The following is a 25,207-nucleotide window of genomic DNA, read 5'->3' as shown; positions in this document are numbered from 1 at the left end:
TTATAATGAAAAATGTTTTACATTCCTCTTGTTCACAGGCCTCTTGGGAACTGGAATATCATTAAACATATGCTGCTAACATGAGCTCAGATTTGTATAGGGCGGGGGTGGGGGTGGGGAGAGAAGGTGAGGAAACGCCGTGAGCCACAGAAACCGAGCTTTTACCATTTCTCTATAATACATACACAACTACCGAGGCCTTGAACCTTAAAGTAAACAGGTTCAAAGTTTTATCTATCCAAAGGAGTCAGGAAAGAAAGCTCAGGATAAGATGGATTCCTTCTGTAGTAGACAGCAGCTAAGATAAAAACCATTTATAAAGTATTTTGTGTATTGGAGGTGGGGATTCTCTTCCCCAAAAGACTAACTCAACTCATAACTAGTAAGTTTAGACACAACCAAGTTTAGAGACAACAAAATATCAGCAACAGAAAACACAGCCAGAACACAGAAAATTGAACTTTTCAGAAGTCTGATAACAACGAATTCTTCAGTCTGACCGGTAAGAGGGGCGAAGCCAGCAGCTGGCGGAGTGGGGTTGCACAGGAAAACTCGGTCAGATGGACTCAGGTGCACGGATCTCAGGCGTGGGGTTATAACGGGCAGACCCAGTGAGCGACCCAATGAGTGACCAGTGGACCCAGCGAGGGCGCAGGGCGGCAGGTTGACTGTGGTCACCCATTCCTGCGCAGATAGACTGGCGAAGGAGTAGATAGTGAGATGGGACCGAGCAGGCCGCAGCGGCCGGAGGCAGCAGAGGGGGCCGCCATTCCCCACCCACCCACGGCGTCACAACCCAGTGACCTGGGCGGCCCCGCCCTGGTGAAAACCTAAGGCTCTGCTCCTCATACTTAACGGGCACGGACAGACCAAAAATGGCTCAAGAAGATCTCAAAGCCCCAGAGCCCATAACTCTAAGCCACGAAGAAATAGCAAAACTTTCGGATGCACAGTTCAAAACACTGGTGATCAGGATCCTCACAGAACTGGTTGATTATAGCCACAAATTAGAGGAACATATGAAGGCTAAACTAATTGAAATGAAGAGAATTGCACAGGAAACCAATAGTAATGGAAAGGAAACTGGGACTCAAATCAAGGGAGTGAACCACAAGGAAGGAAAAAATGACCAAACAGGAAAATATGAAGAAACGAGAATTCAAAAATAATGAGGAGAGACTTAGGAACCTCCAGGACATCTTTAAACACTCCAACATCCGAATTATAGGGGTACCAGAAGGGAGAAAGGAACAGCCACCAGTGGAAAACTTATTTGAACAATTAATAAAGGAGAATTTCCGGACTTCCGCCAAGATGGAGACGTAGGTGGAACCACCTTGCCTCTGTGCAAAACCAAATCTAAGAACAACTATTTTTAACAACAATCACAACCAAGCCACATGGAAAATCGACAATACGAAGTCCAAAGACAACTAAATGCTCAGCTAAACCGGTAAGAAGCGAAACCAGCAGTGGAGCAGGTTAGCAAGAAAAAATTCCCTGGTGCGCGGTGCGTGCGCAAGCAGCCGAAGGCGCTGATCGCGAGCTAGCTACGGGAGCGCACAGGGAAGAGGTGCGGCGGGCTGTCTCGATCGGTTGCGCATCTGTGTGCGGATAAACCAGTGAGAAGGGAAGCTTGCGCGGGACAGCAGGCTTGCACAATTCAGATCAGATAAACAGGCCCGGGGCGAGTGGTGTGACTGGACGGACTGGGCTAGCGGAGAGGACGCCATTGGTCCCTCTCTGACCACGCCCCCACACACAGCGTCACAAAGCAGCGACCTGGGTCGCCCCGTCCTGGTAAACAACTAAGGCTTCGCTCCGCTTACTTAACGGCACGAATAGACCAAAAATGGCTCTAGGACAACTCAGAGCCCCAGAACCGATAGATCTAAGCCATGAAGAAATAGCCAGTCTTTCAGATGCACAGTTCAAAACACTGGTTATCAGGATCCTTACAGAACTGGTTGATTTTAGTCTCAAATTAGAGAAACATATGGAAGCTAAACTAATTGAAATGAATGGTAATACAAAGGAAACCAATAGTAATGGAAAGAAAATTGGGACTCAAATCAAGGGAGTGGACCACAAGGAAGAAAAAAATGATCAAACAGAAAAGAATGAAGAAATAAGAATTCAGAAAAATGAGGAGAAGCTTAGGAACCTCCAGGACATCTTTAAACGTTCCAACATCCGAATAGGGGTACCAGAAGGGGGAAAGGCACAGCCACCAGTGGGAAACTTATTTGAACAAATAATAAAGGAGAATTTCCCCAATCTGGCAAAGGAAATAGACTTCCAGGAAATCCAAGAAGCTCAGAGAGTCCCAAAGAAGTTGGACCCAAGAAGGAACACACCAAGGCACATCATCATTACATTAGCCAAGATTAAAATGAAAGAGAGAATCCTAGAAGCAGCAAGAGCTAAGGGGACAGTCACCTACAAAGGAGTTCCCATAAGACTGTCAGCTAATTTCTCAAAAGAGACTTTACAGGCAAGAAGGGGCTGGAAAGAGGTATTCCAAGTCATGAAAACCAAAGACCTACAACCAAGATTGCTCTACCCAGCAAAGTTTTCATTTAGAATGGAAGGACAGATAAAGTGCTTCTCAGATAAGACCAAATTCAAGGAGTTCATCATCACCAAGCCCTTATTATATGAAATGTTAAAGGGACTTACCTAAGAAAAAGAAGATGAAAAAGATGAACAGTGAAAGGACAGCAAACTCACAGTTAGTAACAACCACACCTAAATCAAAAGCAAACTAAGAGGACAGCTAGATCAGGAGCAGAACCATAGAAATGAAGATCTCATGGAGGGTTAGCAACAGGGGAGTGGGAGGAGGAGAAGGGGGGAGAAGGTACAGCAAATAAGTAGCATAGACAGTAGATAGAAAATAGATAGGGGGAGGGTAAGAATAGTAGGGGAAATACAGAATCTAAAGAATTCGAGACACGTGTTCATGAACTAAAGGGGGAAATGGTGGGGGAGGGGTATGCAGGGTGGAGGGGAATGGAGGGGGGGAATAGAGCAAATGTAATGGCATAATCAATTAAAAAAATAAAAATACTTTTCTTTTTCGCCATCTTGAACCCTGTGGTGACTGCCGGGAACCAAACTTCTGCAACAACAAATATGTCTGGAAGGCTGTGGTCCAAGGCCATTTTTTGCTGGCTATAAACGGGGTCTCCGGAACCAGAGGGAGCACACAGCTCTTCTTAAAATCGAAGGTGTTTATGCTCGAGATGAAACTGAATTCTATCTAGGAAAGAGATGTGCTTATGTGTACAAAGCAAAGAACAACACAGTGACTCCTGGTGGTAAACCAAACAAAACCAGAGTAATCTGGGGAAAGGTAACTCGTGCTCATGGAAACAGTGGCATGGTTCGTGCTAAATTCCGAAGCAACCTTCCTGCTAAGGCCATTGGACACAGAATCCGTGTAATGCTGTACCCCTCCAGGATTTAAACTTACTGATAAATAATAACCCTGACTGTGTGGCTCGGTTGTGGGCCCTCTGGCAAAGCAAAGGATTCCAGGTTGGGAGACATGGTTGGGTTGCAGGTTCAGTCCCTGGTCAAGATGCAAAGGATAGCCAACTAATGAATGTTTCACTCACACATCTATGGTTCTCATCTTTTTCTCCCTCTCCCCTCTCATATAAGTAAATAAAATCTATTTTAAAGAGTAAATAAAAAAATAAAAATAAAAATAAAAAAATAAAGGAGAATTTCCCCAATCTGGCAAAGGAAATAGACTTCCAGGAAATCCAGGAAGCTCAGAGAGTCCCAAAGAAGTTGGACCCAAGAAGGAACACACCAAGGCACATCATCATTACATTAGCCAAGATTAAAATGAAGGAGAGAATCCTAGAAGCAGCAAGAGCTAAGGGGACAGTCAACTACAAAGGAGTTCCCATCTGACTGTCAGCTGATTTCTCAAAAGAGACCTTACAGGCAAGAAGGGGCTGCAAAGAAGTATTCCAACTCATGAAATCCAAAGACCTACAACCAAGATTACTCTATCCAGCAAATCTTTCATTTAGAATGGGAGGACAGATAAAGTGCTTCTCAGCCAGATAAGATTAAATTCAAGGAGTTCATCATCATCAAGCCCTTATTATATGAAATATTAAAGGGACTTATCTAAGAAAAAGAAGATAAAAAAGATGAACAGTGAAAGGACAGCAAACTCAGTTATTAACAACCACACCTAAACCAAAAGCAAACTAAAAGAACAGCTAGAGCAGGAGTGAAAACACAGAAATGAAGATCTCATGGAGGGTTAGCAACAGGGGAGTGGGAGGAGGAGAAGGGGGGAGAAGGTACAGAAAATAAGTAGCATAGACAGTAGATAGAAAATAGATAGGGGGAGGGCAAGAATAGTATGGGAAATATAGAATCTAAAGAACTTGAGACACATGGTCATAAACTAAAGGGGGGAATGGTGGGGGGGTGCAGGGTGGAGGGGAATGAAGGGGGGAATAGAACAACTGTAATGGCATAATCAATAAAATAAAAATTAAAAAAAACTAGTAAGTTTAAGGGATAATAACCTAGTCTATGAAAGCTTTCCACTTTCCTTAGAATTAGAATTGCAGTTCCTGTGATTTAAGTTATGAAGACAGAATTTTTTTTAATCATCACCCAAGGACATTATATTTTCATTGCTTTTAGAGAGAGGGAGGGGGAGAGAGGGAAAGAAAGAAAGAAACACCAATGTGAGATAGAAACATTGATTGGATCTGACAGGGGATCGAACCTGCACCCTAACCGGGGGTCAAACCTACAACCTTTCAGTCCACACTGGCCAGGCCAGAGCACAAAGAGAATTTTAAAAGCCAAGAGGAGATGCCCAATTCCTCCTCACACATATCTGAATAACTAAAACATCAAAGTTCCAGCAAGCATCTAGAAGGAATGATAAGAAAAATAAAAAGTTGCTCAAAGTACAGTGATCCCCTTCCTGACTATCCTGCTCACTCCCATTACACTATTTTCATCCATGTGTCTATCTTCCTTACCACTGGAAGGTTGTATGAAGGTAGTGACTACTAAGTGTTAATTATGTTTGTATGTCAATGCCTAGGACCAGTTCAAGCACATGCTAGATAAAGGTAGAATAAGTACTAAGTAAGTAAATAAACACAGCTCAATGAAACACCACTTGAATTTTCTATTTGGATTGCACAATTCTCGTTTCAAAATGCTAAATACACATATATACACAGTAAAACAAATTAATCAGATTTTATTTATTTTTAGAGCGGGAGGAAGGGAGGAGAAGGAAGAGGGAGAGAAACATCGAAGTGTGACAGAAACATCTATCAGCTTCCTCTTGCATGCCCCCAACCGAGGACCTGGCCTGCAACCCAAGGAATCCAACTGGCGACCTTTCAGTTTGTGGGACAATGCCCAACCCAGGGAGCAACACTAATCAGGGAAAATTAATCAGATTTTAAATGTGCAGGGAATGCTAGCACAATTGATATTTCTGAGTGTTTTTTGTTTGAATTCCATAAGAATGATTAATTCAGAGTTGTCATTTTACGCTAACTTTCTTCTGTGTATTTTCTTCCATGACGGCTGTATGTGGTAATGGCAGTTTTATCTTGCTGTTCCCACGTGTAGGTGAACTATGTAAAATTATTTAGTAGCAGCAAAAGCTGCACACAAATATAAATGTGTTCTGCTTGCTTAGAAAACTACCCACCCATCTCAACAGATTAAATGACCAACAAAATTAGTCACCTAAGTCACCTAATGTGCAAAGGAAGTCTGATGACATCTTCCTTCCCCTTTCTTCTCCCAAACCATTTATAGGCCAATTCTTTATTTTGATCTTGGATAACGTGGAATTACATGTTTTTTTTTCTTTACATAAGTAGTCCTTGTCCATCTCACTTAAACCTCAGCCATCCTGTGAAGAAACGAGGGGAACCACTAACCCTAACTCCACACAGAAGACAGACCATGAGAGATGTTGTGTGTCCTTTCCTTGGTAACAGGTTTGCCCAAGTGAACGTAATCAGATCTCTCACCTGCAAATCCACTGCTCACTTCTTTTACTAGCTGCCCATATTCTCTGCCTCTGTTGTTCCCTTTCATTCATGTGATCGCCAAAATTATTCCCTGTGCTCCCTATCCCACCTCTTCCATCCCCCCACCCCAGGAAACTAGATCAGGGTGGATGCTTGAGCCATGTCAGTACATGACAGTAAACCCTAGGACTTCCTTGGAACCTCAGAGAAGCAGCATTCTCCGTCCCTCCCCCACCCCCGACCAGCTGTGATAGCTAATTGCAAGGAGCTGCCAGAGACTACTCCATAAGAATAGGTAGACTACCTATCTGAGAATGAAACTAAGACAGAGAAAGCAGAGCCGTGAGCAACAGACAGATGAACAAATATACCACATAACCTGAGGGCCAGGGAGAAGGCTGATCCTGGATCCGGCTGGCCTGAGGTGAGACTATTGCTGGACTTCTCAGTCCTGTTAGCCAAGAAATTCTTCCCCTACCCACTCTCTCTCTTAAGTGAGATGGAACTCATTCAAAAATGAAAGTGTTTAGACAAATATGCACATCATACTGCAACATATCCTTGTGCCCACATTTTTGGGCAAGGATGCATATTTAACATTCTAGCATATACTGCCAAATTATCATAGTTCTAAATCCTCTTCGGTCTCTGTTCTGTCCTGGGTCCTGTACCTATTTTCAACAGTTAGTACCATAGTCCTATTTCTTAAGTATTCAGGCCCATGGATATTTAAAAATGCTTTCAGAACCCTTCTTAACCCATTATTTCCAAAGCCTAGCATGAAGTTATCTCCTAGCTTTTAGAGGATGTCTCCTAGCTTTTTATCCAAATTATCATTGATATTTCAAAGTCAGGAGAATCCTTCCCACCCCATTATTTGTTCAATGCTACAATTAGAAAACTTCACTCAAAGAATACTCCTATCACAAAAGTCTATTAGCCCTAACCTGTTCTACAGGTTATGAAATATTTTTATATACCTGCTCCCATTTAAAACTAACAAGTACATATAGATATTTACTTGAAGTGACTGGTTTCTGTCACGTAACAGGTGGTACAGGCAAGACCCAAAACCCCAACTTTTGCCTCCAAGTCTCAGGCTTTTTTTTCTGTATCACATGTACCTGTCTATGCCCTAAATTCAAAGACATCTAGAGTGACAGCAAGTACTACTGAGTCACTTACTCTGACAGGAGATTAACTGATTTTATAAAGATTCCGTAAAACATGATCAGTACATGAACCTAATAGAGCATCACAACATACTGATGACGCCGAAAGATTATAAACTCAAGTAAATAAAGGTTATTATTTCCCTTATAAACGCACAGGTAAGATTAAATCAGAAATGCATTTAGTGGTATTTTTCTAATACAACTACTAAGGAGTCAACTGTCATATGAAGCCTAACGATCATTTAGAAATCCAGAAGGTAACTTGGCATATGTTTACATTAATAAAGAAAGTATAAAAAGCAGACAAGCACATGTTTTCATTAACTTGGGGACCATTTAACAAACCGTTCCCAGGAGTGCCCTGAGAAAGAACGAAACCCACCAAGGCGCACTGCCTAAGCACGGCACAGAACCAGAGTGCCCTTTATCACTGAACTCTGCTAATATTGAAATATCCCTTTTCTTAAGCATCATGATAGCCCAGGGAGAGGAAAGTACCAAGTGTCACCCTCACTTTCTGAATAGGAAAAGCAGGGTTTAAGTGGCTTGCCACAGAACCAAAACCAGTCGGTGGAACAGATGGTCCTGCCTGCCATTTTTTCCCCGCTTGGGCCTTCCCCCAAATCTCTCTCCAGTCAGAACAGCTGTGACCTGACAGGACATTCGAGATGACCTTTTAATTCTGATCACTGAGCAGGCATGGAGACGTGAATGGAAGCAAAAGTAAACTCATTTATCTTGCTGATTTTCAGTTAGACTGAGGAATAAGTTGCTGCAATGTTCCTGCTTCCCAGTTTCAAATCCAATTAAGCTTGAAGTGTCTGATGTTCAGTTTCTCCATTCATAAAACATCACAAATGAGAATGGAGTGCTGCTGTAACAGTAAAAAAGGGCATCTAACCTTGATGGAAGGAGCTGGAGCAAGCTTCACAGAACAGGGGTCATAGGCCAGCTCCTGAAGAAGGATGGTTAAGAACTCATTAGGCTGGTGGGGAGGGAGTGAATCTGCAGGCTGAGGGAGCTAAGTATATATATAGGGAGCTAAGAGCACTGAGGAAAAACTACAGTAACAACTCTCTAAAACTGGAAAAACTAAGGCTATTTTGCTTTCACCTGGAGTTCTTTTAATTCTGAACCACTGGTTGTTTGAGTAAATGTCTCTAAAGAATATGGCACAGGTCATTAATAAAATTGCAAAGACAAGGACATCTGAGTAAATAAAAAGATCAAAAGAATAAAAAAGTAAGGATTTATCTGAGTATTATTATACACCCATACTGCCTTAATATATCTTTAGTAACAGCTTCACAGGAAGTGTTTTCTTCTAAGCACACACTAGGAACTCACTGCTGCACTATAGCAGGCAGCACTCTATAACATAAATACAGTGCGAGCCATGAATGACAACAATGAATTTAATTTTTAGTTTTCTAGAAACCAGTTTTTTATAAACTTTTTTTAAATCCTCACCTGAGGATGTTTATTGATTTTAAAGGAGGGGGGAAAGAGTGAAAGAGAAAAAGAAAATATTGATGTGAGAGAGAAACATTGATCAGTTGCCACCCACACACACCCTGACCAAATATTGAACCCGCAACCTAGGTATGTGCCCAGACTGGATATTGAATCTGCAATCTTTTGGTGCATGGGACAATGCTCCAACTGAACCACCTGGCCAGGGCTAGAAGCCAAACTTTAAAAATAAAGAGACTTCCAGTCAAGGTGGTGATGTAGGCAGACATGGTTGGTCTCTTCACACAACCACATCAAAATAACAACAGAAATATGGAACAACCAGCACTCAGAACCTTCAGAAATTCAGCTGAATGGAAGTCTGACTACTACGGAATTAAATCACATCCATCCAGACTGGTAGAAAGGGCACAGGTGCAGAATGGGATGGTCTCTTATCCATATCTGGTGGGTAAAAATTCGAGGGGGATGTCGTGGTAGCCTCAACTCCATACCGGGCCCCTCAACCCAAGGTTCCAGTGCCAGGAAGACGAGTCTCCACTACTTCCTGCTATAAAAAAACAGTAGGGATTGAGTCAGTGGAAAAAACTGCTGGAGCCCCATGCAGTTCCTCTTAAAGAACCCACATAGGGACTTACCTACTCAGGTTCATCCCCTCTGAGTGAGTAGCACTCAGGGGAGCAGCTTAAAAATCACCAGTGGTATACAGGGAGAAACTGAAATGTCTGGCATCAAGGCAAGCAGAGGCCATTGTCCCTTTGCTAAACCCTCCCCCTACAGAGCTGGCAAGCTGGTGCCATATCTGAGATTCCATCAACCTGGCTAACACTGTTTGACCCACCTTGGAAATTCCCACAGTCTCTGCCCAACCCAACTTACAGGCCCACCCAAGCTGCTTTTCCACATGATTGGCTGGTCTTGGCTCATACTGCACAACTTCCTAAATACCCTCAAACAAGCAATAGCTGGCTTCAGTGCACCCTAGACTGGGCCCTAGCAGTAGCTATCTTAGATTCACAGCTTGGGAATCTCCAAGCCCAGCATGAGTAGCAGCCATCTCAGATTGTTTCACAGCTCAGGCAGGGTGGCCCTATGCAACGCAGGTGGGGGTTGACCTTGGCCAGCACCACCTGGGGAACCCCAGGGCCAGCACATCCACTCAACAGCTACAGACCATGTGGAAGCACATGCCCATGCCCCTACACAGCTGATCCTCCATGGAGGACATAGATTGGTGGTGAGTGGTCACAGCAAGTCCTTGCAGCTGACTGGTCTGGGTAAATCCCTCCCATTGATCTGCCAACAGCAACCAAGGCTCAACTACAAGAGGAGGGTGTCCTCAGGCCACATGAAGGGCACACTTTGAGTGCCCACCTTGGGTGACAGGGGAGGCTGTGCCACTGGACCCTACAGGACACCTAGTATATTATATATTAGGACACACTGCCAAGACATGGAGTCAAAGAGGCCCTACCCAATATACAGAAACAAACACAGGGAGACTGCCAAAACAAAGAAACAATGAAACATGACCCAAATGAAAGAACATATCAAAACTCCAGAAAAAAGAGCTAAATGAAATGGAGATGAGCAATCTATCAGATGCAGAGTTCAAAACATTGGTTATAAGGATGCTCAAGGAATTTAGTGATGACCTCAACTGCATAAAAAAGATCCAGTCAGAAATGAAGGATACACTAATTGAAATAAAGAACAATTTATAGGAAAACAACAGCAGAGTGGATGAAAAGAGAATCACATCAATGATTAGAAACACAAGGTAGCAAAAGACAACCAATCAGAACTAGAAGAAAAAGGAATCCCCCCAAATGAGGACAGTATAAGCAGCCCCTGGGGAAACTTCCAGAGGTCCGACATTCACATCACAGAGGTGCCAGAAGGACAAAACAAAGCAAGGAACTGAAAATCTATTTGAAAAAATCGTGAAAGAAAACTTTCCTAATTTGGTGAAGGAAATTAAATCCAGGAAGCACAGAGAATCCCCAACAAGATGGATACAAAGAGGCCTACTCCAAGACACACATCATCATTAAAATGCCAAGGGTAAGTTAAAGAGAGAAGTTTTAAAACAGCAAGAGGAAAGCTGTTAGTTACCTACAGGGGAATTCCCATAAGACTGTCAGCTGATTTCTCAAAAGGATCTTTGCAGGCTAGAAGGGAATGGCAAGAAATATTTAAAGTCATGAAAAAGCAGGGACCTACAGCCAAGATGGTTCTACCCAGCAAAGATATCATTTAGAATCGAAGTGCATATAATAAGTTTCCCAGACAAGAAGAAACTAAAGGAGTTCATCATCACCAAACCATTATTATATGGAATGTTAAAGGGACTCTCACTAAGACAAAGATCAAAATTATGAACAATAAAATGGCTACAGACACATATCTATCAGCAATTGAATCTAAAAGCAAAGAAACAATTTAATTTAAAAAACAAATGAAAGAACAGAGACAGAATCATGGCCACTGGAACATTTTTGATGGTTTCCAGATGGGAGGGGGAGCAGGGGAGGGGGAGAGTGGGTGAAGAGGTGAGGGAACTAAGAAGTACAAATAGGTAGTTATAGAATAGCCACAGGATGTAAAATACAGTATAGGAAATGCAGTAGACAAAGAACTATACACATGACCCATGGACATGAACAATGGTGGAACTGCCTGAGGGAGTGCGGGGGGCTGGATGAAGGGATAATGGGGGAAAAATCAGGACAACTGTAATAGCATTATCAATAAAATATAATTTAAAAAGTAAAAATAAAAAGAATTAGGTGGAATTACGTTTAATAATATATTTTATTTACCTCATATCCAAAATAGCATGTAATTAGTTTAAAAATTATTGGGATATTTTACATCCTTTTTGGAAGGAGCTAAATCTTTGAAACTCAGTGTGTATTTTATACTTATAATGTATTCAGATCTGCCACATTTTGCATGCTCATATGCACTTGTGGCTAGTGGCCCAGCTCTGTAAAGAGTTATGAAAAATATAACTGAGGCTGTCTTATGTACAAAACTGCAGCAGGAAAGAGCTCTTATACTTGGCAATCTGTATGACCTTAACCAAAAAGCCTTCTCCAACCCACAACTCTCTCCTTCCTTTAAACTCTCCAGAACTGCTAATTCTGTTCATCTAGAGACAATTTCAGGTTGTCTCTCTTTTAGAATATAAGTTTGGGGCAACGTGTCTATTCTTGTCCACCAGTGAATCCCCAGAGTATACCTTAAAACAGCCTTTAACCCAGCTGGGATAACTCAGTGAGTATCTCTTTAATAAATTCATGAACAAACACATACCTACCTGTCTCTGGATCTTAGCTTATTTTGTGCTTGGAGGGCTTTCTTACTCTTCTACTTGAACACATCCAAGTAAATCATACCCCCTTTTGAAAGTTTAGCCTCATAGCTCTCAATAAAACCTTTCCTATTCCAAATAATTATAAACATTTTTCCCTCAAAACTTCCATATAATTTTATCTGTAACTTAAAAAATAACATTCCACTGTTTTAGTTTGCATTATTACTCAGACACATTAATGAGCTCCTTGAGAGTAGTACAATACCTTACAATCAGTAAACATTAAATTTTCCTTCCAATAACGCTCCAGTCTCCTGTAGGGCAGAGACCATCTTGTTCATAACTCTCTGGCTCTCAAATTAATCAGCACAGTGCTATGAACTCAGCTGATGCTCTCTATGTTTTTGTTAGAGTAAATTTCATCTCCTTGCATTATGAATAAATTAATTGTTATTAGTTTAATAGCCTGTAGCAACAGGCTACTGAAAATGATGAATTAAAGCAAAATAGAGTTTAAAGAAATATGAAAAGTTAAAAGTGTGTCAGACTGTTGAAAGCATAAAAAAATGCAGAGGTGTATAGGGCTGACAAACTCTTCTTTTAAAGTGGGTAGAATAAAAACTACTTGCTTAGGAGTTGTAGCAAGAATGTAACGGGTCACAAATGTTAATAATCCACCTTTTTGTTGGTGTCTTAAACATGCTTATAATGTATATGTTGTAAATACAGAGGGCTCAGATAGAAACTAGATTACTATTTTAATAGTAGGTACATGAAGTTATCTGTATATAGTTTGTTACTGGAACTTGAAGAAAATATTCTCTCTCAGCAATGACGCTTGATAAGAAATGTATTAAGTTTTAATGCAAGACAGTGGGTACATGCTTCCCCTTCTCATAATCCATGGGAATGATTCACTTCAACGACTGACTCATCTTTTTCATTTCATAATACTCCATAGATTGAGGGATGTTAAATAAATGTTATCTTTCTTCTTAATGGAACTTTACAAACTATGAGTTAGTAAGGGTAGTGACTGAGGGCTACAGTCAGTCTTATAATAGTCACTAAGTTTACTCTAGTCCTTAGTTTGGACTGGAACTTTAGTCTTTCACCTCAAGTAAGCTTTCTTAATGTCTAAAGAATGGCTGTGAGAAGACGGAATGAAGAGGCCCATGCAGGTACGAGTTAAGAATAAAGACAGAAAAGTATGACCTTGAATTAGAGGGAGAAATGGCATCAGAACCCAGAGGGTCTGTGTCCCTTTATGAGCAAGCTCCCACTGACAGGCTTCGGTGACTGACACTTCCCAAACCTTTGTCTGCATAAGCACCATACAGCACCAGTTTTCTGGAACTGATTACAACGCTTCAGCCCAGTCCACTTACATATAAGTTACTTGGGTTTATTTTAGAACCTTATCTTCTGTTTTTCATGAAATTGCTTAAAAAAGACAAAATCCAAGTAACATATTTGGCCTTCACATTGAGCAAGTATCTCTAGCAGTTCTGCACTTTGCAAAACAATACACTGAAAAGGTGTTAGTATTTTGTGTTTCTGTGAGGTGTGTGCAGCACAAACAATTTCTATAATAAAACTCACAACACTCCATTTGCAATTAAAGAAATTATGGGCCCAACAAGTCTTCACCAGAAAAATGTTTAAAATAGAATCCCCTCAACCCAGAAGAGAGAAGGAAATTTTTATGTATGTGATTAAAGGAAATTACTCTATATGCTTCATGTGACTTAGAGCTATTTCAAAGTTTTAAGGGGCAGAAAAGGGACACATAGGGTTTAGCTCTAATAGATAAGGAAATCCTTACGGCATTAGATGTGAACTTTTTTGCTTATATTTTGTTGTACAACAGAGTACCTTATTAGCCATAATATATGAAATGTCTCAATGCTTTAAATTATGGAAAATACACATGAAGGACACACAACCATGGAATTTAGTCTAGAATGGCTGGGCTTCAGAAATATCAGTTCCTTTTTTGGTTAACTAGTATAGCTTGTTAATAAAGGTTTAGGTCCTATTTAATCCTTGGAAAATCAGATAGAAATTCACGGTACTATCACCACTGAATTAGCTCCATTAAATATTAGCAAGTATTAGTACTGAGTGTGTGAATCACACCTTTCCAAGCCCACTAAATCAAACAACCTGTTGTATTTTTTTCCTCACAAAATTAAGCATTAGTCGCAGATTGGACTTATGTTGGTAATATCAAGGAAAGCATTTAAATGTCCTTTTAAAATGTTTTCTGGACAATGTAGGTGGGTTTGGAAACAAATGCACAGACACACACACTCTTTAAAAGGAAAAGATGGTGACCACACCACACTTTCCTTGTCTGAAGTTTGTCCCACTATACTAATCTCAAGTTCTCGCTACCGACTCACCAACTCGAGCACACTTTTATATTTAGGTTCTGCTCCCTAAGAGGAACAACAGTGACGCAGGTGCTGCTCCTTCTGCAAAGAATACACACTAAGACTCAAACATTTTTTCCAACATCCTCCTTACCATTATTTACCCAGAAGACAGAACGTCACCTTTTTCGTTTTGAGTATGAGGTTGCTGCTATTGCTTTCATGTTTACTTACTTCCTATAGGTCCCTCACACTGAAAAGAGCCAATGCTTCCTAAAATGAAAGTAGATGATGCGGCTTTAAACCATAACTCATCATTCCGGACCCCTTCGAAGTATGAGACAGTCCGCCTTTCTTAACATAGGCCCAAAGCAGGTTTTTCTCCTAAGATTATTCTTTTCTTTCTCCTAAGATCAGTCTTGATGGGTAAGTACAATAAACACGGGTACAATTAATTGTTAAAAAGGAAGTTTTCTTCCTGGGATTACTCACTGCCCTATGCCAGGACACCATGCAGCTGTTTTAGGCTCTATTCCCCATTTAGAGAATCTCGAGATGTTGAATTGTCTCAAGGAAAAATGTTTTGCTTTCTAGCAAGGGACAGGAAAAGAGAAAAAGTAACAGCTGCAATTCTCTTGCCACACTATTAAGTGTTTTCTCCCAGTTCTTAAAGCCACATTCTTCGAGAACCTGCTTTCTGCTGCTGAGTGGCGGAGTCCACGAGACTCCACACCCTTTTGAATGAGGTACTTGGACCAGGACTGAAGAGCTGTTTCAAGTTCAATCAGCCAGTTCCTTTTCCAAGAACTTGCAGTTTGGACACTGGACTCCAGACAACCTCTGCTGGTGCTTGATTGGAGAGGGCCTGCTGCACAAAAGGCCTTTGCCTACAAAGTGTAAGGAGAAGCCGAGAAGGCTGGCGATGCGGAGAAAATGAAGAGGGCTAGCAGCAGCCAAGGCCAGAGATTTTGTGACCCTACCCAGAGGGAGAGCCCAGTGAAGTGTCAGAGTCCAGAAGAGTTGAACAGAAAGCCAGGGACAAAGAGCAGTTGTCTTGGTTCCTAGAGGCTTTTCAAGTCCTCTGTTCTAATCTCGAGTGAGACCTGTATTATTTCCTTACTTGGTCCACAATATGTCCCTGTGATCTTCTAGTAAACCTTTCAGATCTAAGCTAACTGGAGAAGATTCTGTTGTTTATAACCAAAAGAGTGTTGTCTAAGGCACACACATAACTGCTTGTCTTCCTCCACATTAACCATCATTTCCTAAATATTCACTATGTGCAAAACACTAACTTGCTACTTAGAAAGAAGAAAACCCCCCAAAAGATAAATAAGATACAGATTCTGCCCTTAGGGAGCTTACAGGTAGTAAACAGAGGTGAACAGCTAACCTGGTACTAGGGGAAGCCTTAAATAAAAATTTGTAAAATGAAGGAAGAGTGTGATGTGAAATGGCGTAAGAACCAAATTTAGCTACTCAAATTTAACGATATATGCTTGGCTAAAAAAAGCTTAAGAAAATTAAAAAACAAAGTATTTTGCAGATGTATACCTTATTACATCAACTCTGTACCACTGTATACACTATACATCTATGCTACGCAGTACTCATTTGCTGAACCTGGTAATACACACATCCACTTAGATTTCGACTTCCCATCAAGACAGCAGCATAGGTAAGCACGCCTTGCCTCTCCACAAAACCACACCAAAATTACAACTAAATTATAGAACCACCATCAGTCAGAGCCAACAGAAATCAAATTAATGGGAGTCTGACAACTACAGAATTAAAGAAACCACATTCATCCAGACTGGTGGGAGGGGCACAGACTCAGAACAGGCTGGTCCTACATCCAGGTGTGGTGGATAAAAATTTAGGAGGGATATCTTGGGAGCAAAGAGTCCCAGCCCCACACCAGGGGATCTCCAGGGTGGGGCAAACGGTGTTGGCCAGGTTGATGGAGTCTCAGATATGACGCCCACCTGCCAGCTCTGTGGCTCTCCCTGCCTTTCTGTCTGGAAGAAAGCTGTCCCACAGCTCTCACCTTGACACCAGACACTTTAGTTCTTCCCCGTGTGCCCCTGATGTCTTTCAAGCTGCTACCCAGGTGCTGAAGCTCAGAGGGAGTGAGTCTGAGTAAGTTCATGTATGGGTTCTTTAAGAGGAACTGATTGGGTCTCCAGAAGTTTCTCTCACCGACTCTTCCTTGGCACTTCTCTGCCTGGCACTGGAACCCTGGTATGGGGCTGGGACTCCTTGCTCCCCAGATACCCCTCCTGAATTTTTATCCACCACACGTGGATATGGGACCAGCCCATTCTGCGTCTCTGGCCCCTCCTATCAGTCTGGATGGATGTGGTTTAATTCTGTAGTTGTTAGACTTCCATTCAACTTGATTTTCTGATGGTTCTGAGTGACGGTTGTTCTACTACTTAGTTTAAATTTAAATATTTATTTATTTATTTATTTTTAGAGAGAGGGAGGGAGAAAGAGAAATGTCGATGTGTGAGAGATAGTTGGATCGGTTGTCTCTTGCACACCCCCAACTAAGGACCTGGCCTGCAACCCAGGCATGTGCCCTGACTGGGAATCGAATTGGTGACCCTTTGTTTTGAAGCTGGCACTCAATCCACTGAGCCACACCAGCCAGGACTAGAACTTACAAAATTTTTTAATTGAAAAAAAAGTTTTTCCTTTGGGCCAACTGCATGTAAATAATGGTAAATTCCTTCTCTAAACTTACTTTGTTTTTTTAGAGGGCAGAATATGAGATCTAGAATGGTATCTTTTCTGAACTATAACTATTAAAGAGTGGAGCCAAGCAAAAAGTTGATAAACTATGACCCCTGGTTTGATCTGACTGTGTCCAAATAACTCTCTAGCTGTTGATGGGCTAGTTATGTCTGAAGATCTGCAGTGCTACCGCCACTATATTAGTAAGAATCACACATAATTCTGACCTTCAAACAGCATAAATCCCAGAACTTTTACCATGGAGTTTTTGGATGCTCTGAGGTCACAGGTACTAGTAAATATACATGTCTCTAACTGTGTATCAAATCCTTATAGAAATAACTTGGGGACTCTGTTCTAATATCTTAAATTATTCATTCATATCTCTATTCTGTTTCCTTAATATAGTTTCTCAAGAATTGTTGGCATAAGCAAATGAAGAAGATGACAGTTTGGAGAAGAGAGTATGCTTGAAAGAAAGAGGCTGAAACTTAACATGATGATCTCATCACTAATGAAATCTACTCAAAGAGTTTATATATGAAGACTTCATCAATTTAACAATTTGTTGAGTCTCTTCTTTGGAACAAGCGAGATTCAAGTTTTACAATAATGAATGAAAGGTGTTTGTTGCCCTTAAAAAGCTTACGATCCAGCAGCACATTACACTGTGAGAAGTCTACAGGATGAGAGTGATACGGTTCTCTGTGCGTGCTCTCAATATAGTGCTTTAAGGGTGGAATATACTTCTCTGGGGTAACTTCTGTATTGGGCAAATTAAATGGAGTGGTCAAAAGGAATAGAAGTGTTGGTCACAGCCATTCCAGAGCAGGGGTCAGCAAAGTATAGCTCATAGGCCAAATCTGGCCCACCTACTTTTGTATGATAAGAATAATTTCTGCATTTAAAAATATTTGAAAAAATTTAATGAAGAGAATTTCATGACATGGGACTATTACATAAAACTCCGATTTCAGTGTCCACAAATGAGGCTTCCTGAGAACACAGTTCATTTGTTTATACAGTGTCCATGGCTGTTTTATGCTGCAAGGACAGAGCTGAACAGCTGCAGGAGAGACAGATGGTCCACAAAGCCGAAAATATTTACTACCTGTTCCTTTACACTATCCGAAAAAACAACTCCAGTAAAAAAGATCAAACTGCCGTACCGATCAGTTCTGTAAAACCATGTTGTGACCACAGCACAAGGACCAGTCCAGCCGGTTCAGTTCACGTTTGGTCCTGACCATAACTGGGGCTGTGGAAGTAAAATTGTTCCTTCTCACCAAAGAGGCTCGAATGAGAATAATTATGTTTCAACCTGACCACATTCAGCTCCTCTGAAAGAAACACTTCCCTCAGTATCATAGATGTGATGAGTTCCCAGTAGCCAGAATTTTGCTCTATAGAATCAGAGAAAGGACTGGGGAGTACCAAGTGACTATAGCTTGAGAATGCATCAGAAATTTTTCAAAAATGAAACTGTTCCCTACTCAATTCTTCTGTGGCATCCCATTTAGAGGAAATCTGTCCTTCATTCTGATATATTTTAAAGCTATGGGAAATGTAAATAGGATATTTCCATTTCTGCAGGAAAGTTAGATCTTCAATTTCAATATAAATCAATACTGCTTTGTTTAAGTAGACGTTTCCCTTAAGAATTCACAGCCTACAAAATTTTTCAAAATAAATAAATAAATTACAACAACAACAAAAAGTAAATAAAAGAATTCAAGGCCTTTACAGACATTACCTCATTCAACCCCAGTAGGTCTGCAAACTCATTAAGAAACAGAAGGTTTCCCTGTTGTCTGAATAAGGAAACTGAGGCACAGTACAGGCACAAGGTTCACACTCGAGTCACAAAAAAACAGCTGGAAAAACTGGGCCAAAACTTTCTCCACACTCCAATTCTTGGCTATAATTCACACTGCCTGTAATTAGAGATGGCAAGTGCCTAAATCTGCACAGTCCTCAAAATGTAATTTCAAGCCTCCCTTTTATACTATTTAAGACCAGTTTGTCCTGAATTTAGTGTTGTATGTCTCCTCCCTCTGTAATATCCCTGGCAGAGAGATTTGTAAAAACTTTTATACGTGGTAAGAAAGGATCCAGATTTCATTTTATTTCCCATAGATTCTTTTTTCTTGTTATAAAAACTTTCTGCCCAACTGGAGATCAAACAGTTTTTCTAAATTCTTTAAGCACTCCTGACTGTTGGGCATCTAAGTTGAGGCATATTACTTGTTCCCAACTACTCGTTATATGATTCACTTACATTTTAAGTAAAATTCCCATCTTTCCAGTATCTTTTCAAATGTTCTTATTTTTAATTTCCTGTGTACTGCTTCCTATGTTTGCCCAGCCTGTTTACAATGCACCCCTCAGGAAGTTCACAACATCACTGAAGGGTTTTGCTGATCTCACAATTTCTTACAATTTTCTTCAGAGTCATGCTTTATTCAGAGTCATCCTCTGTTGAAGCAGAACCATGTTCTTTTAATTTTTTTAAAAATATGGAACACTTCATGAATTTGTGCGTCATCAATGTGCTGGGGCCATGCTAATCTTCTCTGTATTATTCCAAGTTAGTGTAGCACCATGTTCTTTTTACTTTAACAGTTGCCTAGATTTGAAGCTCTTCTGGTACCAACCAGTACCTCCTATATTTTTTTATGACACACAATACCATTCCCTCCCAGAAACTTCAAAATTGCAAAGCTTGATCAGCTCTACAAACTATTCACAGCATAAAGGTTTCAGTGGGTGAAAATGGCTTGCACAGGATAGCTCTGAACTTCTCAGTTGTATACATGGTACATCTACTATTCAACATAAATGATTAATTTGTTTTGGAAAGAAATGTTTCACAACCTAGATCAGCAAAGGACATAAAAGGTTTTAAAGGCAACAAAGACAGCCTTCGAAGGCATGAGATTGCGGGTAACATGTGAAAAAGAAAATCTTATTCTTTCACTTGGGGGAGATTCTGGGCCTGCTTTAATTAAATATTTTTACTGCTATGTTCCACTGCTCTATTATAATTAGGTAAGGGATAATGGGTTAAAGGTCCCAAGTATCTGTTAAGTATGCGTATGTGTGTGTTCATATATATCACGAAAAACTGTAATATTTGTTCTAGTTGTGTGAAATACACCATCGGTATCTTGCGTTGAATCTATTGTACGAAAACACAGGGCAAACACTTCTAACTTAGTTTTGCCCACTGTGTGACCCTAGGCAAGTTAGTTACTAAACTTCTCTGTGCTCAAAAGTGGGAAAAATGAAGTAACAAATAAAGCACCTATTGGATACCTAAGTTGACTTGCATTCTCTGTCCCATGAGATTTTTGCCTTGGCTTTGTTACATTATGAAATTATAGTGAATATCTTGCTATCTTTTTAAAAAAACATTTTATTTATTTATTTTAGATAGGAGTGAAGGGAGGGAGAAAGAGAGGGAAAGAAACATGAATGTGTGGTTGCCTCTCTCATACCCCCTACTGGATACCTGACTTGGCTCACAACCCAGGCATCTGCCCTGACTGGGAATCGAACTGGTGACTCTTTGGTCTGCAGGCTAGCACTCAATCCACTGAGCCACACTCGCCAGGGCTCTTGCTGTCTTTTTTTACATCAGGATTAGCATCTCCTTTATAAGAGAGCCAAGGCAGAATAGTCATTAGTAAATCAGAATAGTTGCTCGAACTTAGATGACCTATGATATAATATTTATTTCTAGAGCCCTTGAGAATTCTTCCCAGGCAGGTTGCTAGGTAGGAATGGAATTAAATGTTTAACCAAAACAAGGTGAGTTACTCCACTACTTTTAGGACCTCTCATTATAATGAGGAAGGGTCCAGAAGCAAAGAGATCATTGCAGTGTCTGTCTATATTACAGTTAGGGCTTCCCAAATGCCTAGTGAGGTGGAGGAAATTTTTAGTCAAAGTAGTAGGGTAGGTTATTTACTATAAACATCAAAGCTATTGTTCAAAGTCACTGTTCCTAAGAAACAGTTAAACCTGAGAACAATAATAGAGGGAAACTTTATAGCCAGCAGCCAGAGGCCTCCACCATATTTTATCTATTTGCACTCTCATTTCCATATGCAGAGTCCTATTTTCTTGCCATTTACCAATCCCCATTCTCTTTTATTTGTTTCTGCCCTTTCTGACTCATTCCCTCACCTTCCCTCCCTTCTCCTGCTATTTCTGCTGCCTGCTTGGTTCTGGTTCATTCACCTTTTATGTAATTATCAAACACATATTATACCAGGCCCTTATCACGTGGCCCATATCTAGCTATGAACGTTCATGCTCATACTGTCCCTCACCTATCTTTAGGCTTCCTGTGTGTTTAGGCCACTGGGTTTGCCTATCTCTGTCCCAAACCTTTCATCTATCATGTCCAGTTTTTGTGTGTTAGGGTACAAGCAAAAGTGAGAGGCGTAGAAGTTTACTTCTGGGCAAGGGAATTTTAAAACTGACAATGTGTTTACTCCTCTAAGTAAGTGAAAGGACTCTGAGAACACAGGGAAACCTAAAAACATTCTTATAACAGAAAAATGTGGGACTTATACATGGTGACTATTATATAATTAACACAACACTGATGACTGAAGAAAATGCTAAGAACGTAAGAAAGATGGTTACGATTCAAAGGATGCTCTCATTTGCTGATTCCAAGGCTCACAGCTTTTAATTACCATGATTAAATACTGCTCTTCTTTCCTGTGAGACTGGATCACCGTGCCAAATCAATGCTGAAGCTCCCACGAAGGCCAGCGAGTTTCAGGGAACACAGAGTCCATGTTTAAGTCCCAGATTCCTAATCTAGTGTACTCACAACTTATAGAAACTACATCTGAAAAGCATAATTGTACTCAATTCCAAAGTCCTTTGGGCCTTGAAAATCAAAACATAGTGATATAAAAAGGCACAAAGCTGGGCAGGGGAGGCTGGGATGGGAAAAATAGACAAAAAACTGTACTTGAAAAATAACTAAATAAAATTTAAAAAAAAAAGGCACGAAGCAAAAATAAGACAAAACTGAATGATGTATTTGGTTTACTCACAGAGAAAAATCTAAAACTTTGATTTTCCAACACTGAGGAAAGAATAATAATTTTTCATAGTCATTACATATAGTTATAGAGTTTCATGTTTAAGAAGTTTTTCTTTGTAATAAATTTAGAAATTCCCCAGCACTCTCGGGTTCGAACCATGATTTGCATGTGAAACCCTACCTCGCCCCAGTCATCCAATTATGTGAAACACTAGACAATGTTCTCATTTTGATTCACGGTTCAATGAATGTCCATTTTGCCAGAGTTATATTTATAATGTAATTAAATTCTAAAAATATGTTTATGTTTTCTGAAACCAAGGAAGATACCAAGTATAATAAATATGTGTACTAAAATGTTTCTTATACAGTAATGTGTGGTCTTTTATTTTAACTTCTGGACAAGATGGAGGCATAGTTAGATATGCTTTGCTTTCTTGCACAACCAAAAGTAGGATAGCAACCAATTTAAAAACAGAAAACCACCAGAACTGCCAGAAAAATTGAACTGATGTTAAGTCCAACATCAAGGAGTTATAGGAAGAAACATTTATCCAGACTGGTAGGAGGGGTGGAGACAGGCAGCTGGGATGTATAGGACTCACAGCAAGGCAGAGGTTGGAAGACCAGGAGGTACCACATTCATATGCAAATAAATCAGGAGGAACAACTGGGGAGAAAGACCATGCAACCCAGGGTTCCAACGAAGGCAAAATAAAGCCTCAACATTTCTGGCTGTAAAAACCTGTGGGGGTTGCAGTGGTGGGAGAAACTCCTCATCTCACAGAAGAGTCCACTGGAGGACCCATGGGGTCCTAAAACAAACACAAATCCACCCACTTGGGAATCAGCACCAGAAGGGCCCAATTTGCTTGAGTGTAGCAGGGGAAGTGACTCAAAGCAGGGCGAGAGCTGAGCAAGTAGCACTGTTTGCTCTCTAACCCCTCCCCCTCATACAGCACAACAACATGGTGAAGAGGGTTGCCCCACCCTGGTGAATATGTAATGCTCCACCCCGTACAACATAACAGGTGTGCTGAGACAAAGAAATATGGTCCAAATGAAAGAACAGATCAAAACTGCAGAAAAAGAACTAACTAATGAGGAGATAGCTGGTGAGGAGAAAGTCAGTTTATCAGATGCAGAGTTCAACACACGGGCAATCAAAAGGCTCACAGAAATGATTGAGTACAGTCGCAAAATAAAAGAAGTGAAGGCTATACAAAGCAAAATAAAGAAAAATACACAGGGAACCAACAGTGAAGGGATGGAAACTGGGACTCAAATCAATGATTTGGAACAGAAGGAAGAAATAAACATTCAACCAGAACGGAATGAAGAAACAAGAATTTTAAAAAATGAGGAGAGGCTGAGGAACTTCTGGGACAACTTTAAATGTTCCAACATCCAAATCATAGAGATGCCAGAAGGAGAAGCGGAAGAACAAGAAATTAAAAACTTTTTGAAAAAATAATGAAGGAGAACTTCCCCAACCTGGTGATGGAAATAGACATGTAAGTCCAAGACACTCAGAGAGTCCCAAAGAAGTTGGATGCAAGGAGAAACACACAAGACACATCATAATTAAATTACCCAAGATTAAAGATAAGGAATCTTAAAAGCAGCAAGAGAAAAGAAGACAGTGCCTAAAAAAAGTTTCCATAAGACTATCAGCTGCTTTCTTGAAAGAAACCTTACAGGCAAAAAGGGCTGGAAATAAGTATTCAAAATCATGAAAGGCAAGGACCTACAACCAAGATTACTCTCTCCAACAAAGCTATCACTTAGAATGGGAGGGCAGATAAAGTGCTTTCCAGGTATGGTCAAGTTAAAATTCATTATCACTGAGCCCTTATTATATGAAATGTTTAAAGGACTTACCTAACAAAAAGAAGATGATCAAAACTGAACAGTAAAATGACAATAAACTCGCCACTATCAATAACTGAACCTAAAAAACAAAAACAAACTAAGCAAACAAGTAGAACAGGAACAGATTCACAGAAATGAAGATCCCAGGACGGTTATCAGTGGGGAGGGGGGTAGAATGGGGGAAAAGGCACAGGGAATAAGAAGCATAACTGGTAGGTACAAAATAGACAGAGGAAGGATAAGAACAGTACAGGAAATGGAAAAGCCAAAAAACTTATATGTATGACTCATGGACATGAACTAAGTGGAGGGAATGCTGGAAGGAGGTGGGGAATGCAGGGAAGAGGGGGATAAAGAGTGAAAAAAATGGGACAACTGCAATAATAGCATAATCAATAAAGTATACTTAAAAATTTTATTTTTAATAAAATCTTAGAATCAAGTAAGTCTTTAAAATCATGTATTCTAACTTTTTACCCCTGCACAATTCGCTCTCACAACATCCAGAATATATAAATGTTCACTTCTGCCTGAAAACTGCGCTCCCTCTAAGAGACAGGAAATCCTATTGCATAAGACAGCTTACTACAGTTCACAATTTGCTTTTAGTTCCTATAAGGTGTTTGAAAAGAAAGGAAACAAGGCATTGCATCACTTTAATCATTTGTTGAACTTATGCCTGAAACTCTTAACACACAGCTCAAGAGAAATGGGGACAGAAAGAGTTGCTTGGTGAGAGAAGAGGTAAGGGAAAGACAATAAAGCCACTGCTGCAGTCTTTAAAAAAATTAAGTAGCCTTGGCCAGTGTGGCTCAGTTGGTGGGTGTCATCCTGCAAAACATAAGGCTGATGATGGTGTGATTCTGTGTCTGGGCACGTGCCTGGGTTGCAGGTTTGCTCGGTTGCAGGCTGGGGCATGGGCATGTGTGAGAGGCAACCAATGTTCTCTCTCTCTTTCTCCCTCCCTTCCTCTCTCTCTAAAAATAACTAAATAAATCTTTTAAAAAATTAAGTGGATACTGTACAATAATGTATTCAAACTAAAACACACAATTTGTGTCTTTAAAAATTTAGTCATAACATTGGTCAGGGGAAAAATGCACAATACTAAAGAATTAAAGTCAAAATTTAAGTGACACTGCTTTCCA

The 25,207-nt window shown here is 40.4% G+C and overlaps 2 protein-coding genes and 1 pseudogene across 8 annotated transcripts in view; 1 reads left to right on the top strand and 2 right to left on the bottom strand.

Annotated features, from left to right (window-relative positions):
* Nucleotides 1-25,207, bottom strand: part of CSNK1G1 (casein kinase 1 gamma 1) — a 171,688-nt gene that overhangs the window by 55,972 nt on the left and 90,509 nt on the right. The gene's annotated exons all lie outside the window — the stretch shown is intronic.
* Nucleotides 3,121-3,621, top strand: LOC119065420 (60S ribosomal protein L35a-like). The gene is given in 2 exon segments (XM_037167458.2): nt 3,121-3,165; nt 3,167-3,621. Coding segments are annotated over 2 exon segments (333 nt in total). The 5' UTR covers nt 3,121-3,135; the 3' UTR covers nt 3,470-3,621.
* On the bottom strand, nt 19,633-19,745 carry LOC119057139 (uncharacterized; annotated as a pseudogene).

The sequence above is a fragment of the Artibeus jamaicensis genome, unplaced genomic scaffold, assembly GCF_021234435.1.
Source record: "Artibeus jamaicensis isolate MK-2021 breed Jamaican fruit bat unplaced genomic scaffold, CSHL_Jam_final contig_548, whole genome shotgun sequence".
Taxonomy (NCBI): Eukaryota; Metazoa; Chordata; class Mammalia; order Chiroptera; family Phyllostomidae; genus Artibeus; species Artibeus jamaicensis.
The sequence above is the reverse complement of the archived record's forward strand: the minus strand, read 5'-3'. Positions and strand labels throughout refer to the sequence as shown.